The sequence below is a fragment of the Colobus angolensis genome, unplaced genomic scaffold (assembly GCF_000951035.1).
Source record: "Colobus angolensis palliatus isolate OR3802 unplaced genomic scaffold, Cang.pa_1.0 Scaffold302, whole genome shotgun sequence".
NCBI classification, from domain to species: domain Eukaryota; kingdom Metazoa; phylum Chordata; class Mammalia; order Primates; family Cercopithecidae; genus Colobus; species Colobus angolensis.
Genome location: NW_012116289.1, coordinates 2,727,014 through 2,734,975, shown reverse-complemented (window position 1 = coordinate 2,734,975; position 7,962 = coordinate 2,727,014). Strand labels below are relative to the sequence as shown.

At 43.1% G+C, this 7,962-nt stretch overlaps 1 protein-coding gene across 6 annotated transcripts in view; it reads right to left on the bottom strand.

Annotated features, from left to right (window-relative positions):
• Nucleotides 1-2,871: 2,871 nt before the first annotated feature.
• ELMO1 (engulfment and cell motility 1) overlaps nt 2,872-7,962 on the bottom strand; it is a 586,055-nt gene continuing 580,964 nt past the window's right edge. For all 6 annotated transcript variants that reach the window (XM_011950145.1, XM_011950144.1, XM_011950143.1 and 3 more), the window contains one exon: nt 2,872-4,259. In XM_011950145.1, the coding sequence (XP_011805535.1) occupies nt 4,059-4,259 (201 nt within the window). In that variant the 3' untranslated portion in view covers nt 2,872-4,058. The remainder of the gene's footprint in view (nt 4,260-7,962) is intronic.

The window sequence follows — 7,962 nt, the reverse complement described above, 5'->3', positions numbered from 1 at the left end:
GTCCCTCAAACCACCGTGGATAACAGAGGAAAGGAAGGAACGGGAAGGGACGGGGAGGGTAGGGGATTTCCTTTTTGAGCAGTGATAGTTTTCAGCCACCTCACGTATAATCCTTACAAGTAATAACATTTCCATTATAAACGAGTAACAGGCACACAGTAAATGACTTGCCTCAAATTATCTGTTTGGAGAAGTTCACCAAATGCACACTATCTCATTATTTCATCTCATTACTGTTCCTCCTCTCTTCCTGATTTTTGCTCACAGCCCTATCTCTTACCTATTCTAGGAGCTCAGGAGTCCTCTGCACTCTTCTGTCTCTCTCACCCCCATGCTAATGAGGTCTTCGCTTCTCTTTAATAACTTTACCCTCCTCTCCATTTGTATTGCTACTACCAAAGTCTAGGCTCAAATAATGCTGGCTTGGGATTATTTCAAAAATCTCCTTGCTAATATTTCTGCTTCCAGTTTTCTCCCACTTCAAGTTTGCCCCCACAAGGCTGTTTTGTATCTGGGATATTTCTGAATGGCAAATCTGACATCACACCTCTTAATGAACTCTCTTTTGCCCTCAAGTAAACGTCCATGCCAACTCTGTCAGGATTTTCAGGATTTGTGCTTTTCTTCCTCTGCAGTGTTATCACCCTTTGCTCTCTCATAAGCGTCCTGCACAGCAGCCACATTGAATGACCTACAGATTCCTGAGTCGTTCCAGATCAGCCTGTCTCCATGCTTTGTTTACTTTGCTCTACTTAGGTTTCTCTCTTACATGGTGAACATCCCTTTTTCAAGATCTTACTCAAGTTTCTACTCCTCTCTTGTTTTCCCTTATACCATTTTGGAAAGTGTTGGTCACAACCTCCTTTCTACTATTCTACCTTGTACCTATTTATATAATGCCATTTACCACACTGTGCTGCAACTTTTCGGTTTTATATTTGACTAAGTTGCTTGTCATTTCCCTGACTTGATAAATTTTGTTCTCATTTTTACAAATGTTAATTTTGCAAATTTTGTTCTTGTTGAGTTCCTAGGGCCTATCTCTAAGCACACTTTTGATTATTGAATGGATATTTCATTCCCCTTAAAATGAAAAGTTTGTGTTAATTGTATTTTCATAATTAAAACTAAATGGATGAAAGGTATGCATGTCACTGGGGACACCCATTGCTTTGTTCACTGTAAAAGCAGGTGGTCAGGACATGGTGTAATTGATAACTGAAGGATGGCTTAGAATGGACTTGCAAATAGACTCAGGAAATATTCAACCTTGCACTTTTTCTTTTGCAATTACTATTAGCTTTCCCTGCCCTTAAATGTTGTCACAGAGGTTTGAAAGGCCAATTCATTCTCCTTCCTCCTATGTGTTCTGAACAAGAATAAGATAGGAATTTAAACATCAGCAGATTCAAATTATCAGTTTTATTTTGAGCAAGGCGAATGGGAGAACGCAACTTGGACTTCATGACATCAGTCTTCCTACTTTACTTCTGCCTTGGATTTGGCTGAATTGCCCAGGCTTAGGAAACTGCAGGCAACAGGAGATGAGTTGGAGGCGGGAGGCTTATTGCATGGGAAAAAAGCCTTGGGCAGCCTGGAGAGAGAAGGTGAGGTGGCCAAATATGGGCAACAATCCTTCCCCACATGGTCACAAAAATGAAGGGAAACAGATGGCATACTCTTCCGATCTCACAGGTCCAAAGGATGGTCTAGGGAGGAGCTGGAGAATGCTGCCTTTTATAGTCCTGAAAAGGTTTCTTTCTATTAAATGCACCAAAGCCAGAGTGCCAGAAGAGAGAGGGGCTGGATCTTCCCAGCCAAGGTCACAGGACAGATACATTTCTTAAACCCAGAGCCTCAGGACCTCAGAGATCCTGGTCCAGAAAATTCCCTTTTTCATGGATTGGATCTTGTAACCTGTAAGTAAAAAATAATATGACTTTGTTTGCTTTCTTTGACCTAACAGTTACTGTTTTATCATGATGATGGGTAGATTGATAAATGCTCTCGACAGCAAGTACATGTTAATAACATCGAAGCTTAATGATCAACGAATTAACAGCTCAACACTCAGGTGTGAGTGCCCTGATGGGAAGAAGGAACCCCTGTGAATGGCTTTGGAATGCAAAGGACTATTTTTTCCTGCAATGCATGCAGTGCTCTGGACCGTATCATCTCAACCCAGGTCAATCTGTAATTGCACATCCTGATGACGGTAAAGAGCAACGACCTGGGTGTTTCCACAGCTTGTGCTGTGAGGCCAGAGTGGCTTGTGCTGCACCACGCTTAATACTGCACCTTGGACCCTTCTGACATCCCTCCCAGGCCTGGAAGTTTACAATCCTGATAATGCCTCCAGTGGAAATGACCTAAGAAACATCCTTTGCTGGGCTCTGACCCATAATTAATCCACAGTTAGATTTATTTAGTTCTGGCTTCATTTATTTCAGGTCTGTGGGTTTGCATTCTTTTCACTGCTAAATGTGCTTCCTCAAAGTTGTGATGTGTTTAATTTGACCCACTCTATAAATTATATCATGGTAAGAAAGAAAAAGAAGAGAAAGTCATGGTCAAGAGACAACAATGTAAAAGGCATAGATATTTTCATACAGTGGGTCTGATTTTCTCAGTGAGTAGAGATGGTCTTCTCAGAAGTAACATTCTCCACTGATGCTCTGAGCCTATGGTGACCTAGCAAAGGTGGAGGGTTTCCCACAGCAGTGTTTTTCAAACCAATGTACATACACATCACCCAATTCAGCGGGTCTGGGGTGGAGCTGAAGAGCTGGCATCTCCAACAAGCTCCTAGGTGATGCTGATGACTTAGTAGCAAGAACCTAAGTTACTAAATCAAAACACCAGCTCCCCAAATCATCACAATCCATTTATTCCACAGCATGTTTAAGGGAATGTTATTTTCAGGAAGATGTTTGGGATTAAAATAATTAAAAAAAAAACTGGAAATTCACACATTTATGTATCTCTTCTTTTCATTAAATATATATCTGTTTGGCAAAAAATGTTAGACTCTTTTGTAAAAAAACAAAAAAAAAAAAAAAAAAAAACTAACCCAAAACTCTTGCAAATTGTAAATACCAGTAATAATTACAATGATGTAAACTTGGATGTCTGACAGTTTGACCATCCTGTGGAACTCATGTTGCAGCAGGACCTCCCAGGAGAAGGTAACACCAAACCCTTGGATAGCAACAGCCCGTCCTAGAGGCATTTAGGTTTAGTCTATTAGAGATGGAGCGAGACTACTGATTTCACCATTTGTGCTTTCAGCTAAAAGGCTGGGAGTGTGGGTGGAAATGAAGAAGGCAGTTCTGGCCTGGGGCAGGGAGAGGAAACCCCAGACTAGCTGGTGAGGAGGGAAGATTTGTCACGATCACAGTGCAGACGCAAAGTGGGCGTGGGACCTGTGGACTGTTTGGGAAACTGATGCTAGGGAGGATCATGAGGAGGCTGCGGCTGCTGCTCTTGGGACCAAAGAGGAACAGAGCAAGGCAAAAGCAGGGAGGGAGGTGGGAGGAGATTTGAGCGCAGATCTCAATTCAAGTGGAACTGGTGGTACGAGATGATTCTAGAGAGGGGAAAGGAGGATGTGGGGTTTGGTCTTCTTATCAAATAGCTGGGCCATTTCCTCCAGACAGGGGCCTTGGGGCACTCCCCTTGGTCTGGTGGGCAAGTTTTGGGGCAGTCTGGGGCTGCTGGCTTTCCTGCCACAGGGAAAGAAGGGCATGCCTGCGGGGGGCGAGGATGGAAGGGCCCTTTGGCCTTCTTACTAGCAGTGGGCTTTGCTCTTGTCCCACTGGTGGACTGCAGCCATGGGAAGTGACCTGAAGCAGTGGAGCCGAGGAACAGAATCAGGGTGGTGAGTAAGATGCCAGCTAGGGGCTGAAAGTTGCTGGGGTTAGAGGTGATGCTGAAGGGAGTGTGGACCCACAGCTTCCCTTTACCCAAGGAGGGTTCCAAGGCGTGGGCGTGTTTTCATTCCTCTCTCCTGTTAGCTAGGTGTTCCAGTTTTGGAAGGGGCGTGTCTGGGCCCGGCCACTTCAGTTACAGTCATAGACGAAGTCATAGTTGCTGGGCTCCTTGGGAATCGGCGGAGGTGCATCAGGGATCTGGATGTTTTCCAGGTCCAGTAGGCGGAGCTTGATTTCCATGCTGAGCAGGGTGTCCAGGTCATTCCGCGTCAGGTCGCTCATCATGTCCTTCCCGAGTAGCGCATTCAGTCCATCCGTCCAGATACAGTACTGGCAGGAAGGGAGGCAACAGTGATCATTACTCGTGGCAATTACGGAAGTATTAATAGTAAAAATAGCTAACGGTGAATACTCATCACTCAGTAGGCTCTGCGCTAAGTGCTCTGCCTACTTCATCATTTCATATTCACAACATCTCAATATAAAGTCGATACTTCTGTTATCATCTCTGTTTTATAGGTGAAGGAACTGAGGTACGGAGAAGTTAAGTGACTCAGTATTACATAGACTGGGTGGGATTTGAACCCAGGCACTCTGACTCCAGTGCCTATGCTCTTCTCTGCAAAGAATGGCTCTCCATAACAGCTGAGGATTGGAGTTCTCCATGACTTGCAATGTAACACCTATGTGGTTGTCTATGACTTTTAGGTATTGGTGGAATCCACCAAACAGTCCTGGACTCAACATCAGGTGAAGCTGGCTTCTTTCTGACTCCAGTCATGGCTCCTAGTCTAGTAGCTCATCTCGGCCTATCTTGTCTGACTCCTAGCATTCACAATGACAGCCCTGTCCCACCCTGGAGCCAATGGCCAACAGTTGTCCCACCTTGGTGTTTCTCAGCTAAAGGGCTAGGAAATAGCCTTCTGCTGCCCAGTGTCTGGCAGCCAAAATAGTTAAAATTATTGGGCAATCTTAATGGGAGGAGGGTTGGCTGCCTGTCTGGGGACCTCTTTAGCTTTTGTCTCCGGTTCCTGAGGTTTCTTTTCACCAGGTCTCTGGGGCCTGATCCCTAGGGACATTATCTGTTTTGGAAAGACCTTCAGAGTCCCCAACTAAGAGTCTGATTCTTCTCCTCTCATAGCCTTTTGTCTCTCCAGGAGACTATGATCTCTATGAGGGAGAAGGAGGAACTGTGCCTTGTCTGAGGATCTGCTTTTCTCTTGTTAGCTTCCCTCCCAGAGGCTGGAGTTCTGTACTGAACTGGACAGAGAACCATGACACCTGGTGAAAGAGGCACCCTTGCTGCATCTCAGAAAGCTGCTTGGCATTCTGGGTGCTGGGGTCCACTCACACACTGGAGTTACGTTTCTAACAGTCCTGTATAGAATTCTATAACAGCAATTGTTCTCCTATTTTGTTCAAGTGATCTTCCTTCTACCATGCACTTCAGATTCCCAATTTTTCTGCCTCACTAGGTCAACTGGCAATTCCAGACCCTCCTTAACCTACTTTGGCACTGTGGTTATCTGGACTGTATTCCATGGTAGCAGATCTCAACATAAAAGTACCCAAAGTATACAGAAAAACACTATATAAATCTCCAGTCACCATGATGTGATAGAAATCTTCCGTGATGCACATCGGGGGTCCTATTTTTTAAACTGAGGAGGTGCACAATGGGTGTATTCTGAGATCCGTGTTTGAGGAGGGCAGCGTTGATTTGGAGGGCTTTCGTTCTATCGTGGTTAGGTGATCTCAGCCAAAGCATTTAACCCATTGAAACATCAATTTCGTGTTAAGGGATTTCTGGAAGAATTCGTGTCCTCACGATCTGATTCTGAACATGTCTAAACCATCCATTTCTGTGGTGCATTTCTTTTTAGAAACAACAGGCACAGAAAATTTTATTTGAAAGTACATCGACCGATAAATAAAAACCCTGTAGTATTGATACTGAATTTGAGTTGGAACTGTTAGTATCAATTCATTATGTAGTTTATCTTAAAAAAAAACAACCCTCCTAGCTCTGTCCCCAAAAAGGGCTAAAAAATAAAATAATGACCAACCAAGAACCATTGCACCATGGTGTGCAATGACCATAAACACACCTCATGCTTAGATTCTGGTCACTAAATATCATTTCCCACTACAAGTAATAAAGGCTCCACAGAGAAAAGGCAGGAAACAAAGATAAACCTGGAGCACCCCATCATACCAGAATGCCAGAAAGTTGTCAAAGACATAAGGGGTCCTCCCAATAGGACTCAGAGGCCGGCCCAATGGTGTTCCTATTTATTCCAGACCAGATAACTTAGAAACTAAGAATGACAGTAACTGCAACATATTGAGACATAATTCTGTTTAAATGCATGATTTCCTACTCAACCCCTGCCCCTAAATGCCTCATTGTTCTTCTTTGAAAGATACTATTTTGAAAACTGGTAAAGAAAATCAAGTATTTATCCTGCCTACCATATGTAAATTGTACAACTTTAGGATAACCAAATAGTTGATGAGGCCAGTTTCTCTCTATCCCTTTAATAAATAAAGAAGGAATTATAAAATTAGGATATCAACCTTTTGCAACCTCTAATAGTTCCAAGGATGCAGACAACAATCATCAGTGCCTGCTAATATCCAAGAAAGGGGAGCAAGAAGTCACCATGAAAGTACAAACACCACTGCTGCTGCTTAGAAAGGGAGCCTGAATTTGATTAATCCTTTAACTACAATTCATAGGACATGCAGGGGACAGATGAATATATTAATTGCATTGCAGGTTGTGGTGAGAACAATAATACCCGCCTTCCAAAGATACCCACATCCTACTCCCTGGATCCTGAGAATATGTCAGGTTCTGTGGAAAAGGGACTTAAGGTTGCTATCCGCTGATCTTAAAATAGAGACATGATCTTGGATTATCCAAGCAGGCCCAATGTAATCCCAGAGGTCCTTAAAAGTGAGAGAAGGAAACAGAAGAAGAGTCAGAGAAGTGAGAGGTAGAGGGAGATCTGACTATGGAAGAGGAGGCTGAAGTGATGCGATGAAAAGGTTCAACCGGCCATTGCAATGGATGGAGGCCAAAGAGTGCAGGTGGACTCTTGAGTGAAAAAGACAAGCGAAAATTCTTCCCTAGAGCCTCCAGAAAGGAACACCTTGCTGACACCCTGCTGACACCTTGATTTTAGCCCAGGATACTGACATTTGACTTTTGAAGTCCAGAATTGGAAGATAATAAATTTGTGTTCTTTAACACTAAATTTGTGGCAGTTTGTTACAATAGCAACAGTAAGCTAATACATAAAGTTATAATCAGCACAGTCTAGACTATTAACATTACAGGTTTAATGACCTGTTTTTCCCAATAAATAAATTTCAAGGAAAAAAGGCACATGCTCATGATTGTGAGAGACAGAGAAAGAGAAATCTGTAGATTGAGAGAAACCTAAGAAACATGTCAACCAACTGCAATGCATGGATCTTATTTGCATTCTGACTTGAACAAAGTATGAAAGAAAAAAACACACAAATGAGACAATTAGAGAAATCTAAAAATTGACTGCACATGGTTTAATAAATAAATACCACATTCTTAATTTATTTGTGATCAGGGTATTGCAGTTACAGTTTTTAAATGGAGTCTTTATTATTGGGAGATGCACACAGGAATATTTATACATAAAGTGATATCCAGATTTGCTTCAAAATAATCAGGGGTGGCAGCTGGGTGATGGTGGAAGAGTAGACGGGAGCACAGATGAACCAGATTGGCCATGAGTTGGTGACTGCAGAAGCGGAGTGATGGGCCTGCCAGGAATGTGCAAGCTCATTCCTGGAGCTCCACAGTGTAGGGGTTAAGTGAGGGGCTTCTGGAGTAAGGCTGCCAGTGTTTAAATCCCAGCTCCGTCTCTTACTACTTGTGTGAACCTGAACGCGTTTCTTAAGCTCTCTTGCCTCATTTCCCTCTTTTATTAAATGGGATTCTTTCAGAGTTATATGAGGGTTAACTGGGGTGAAATATACATATAAAGCA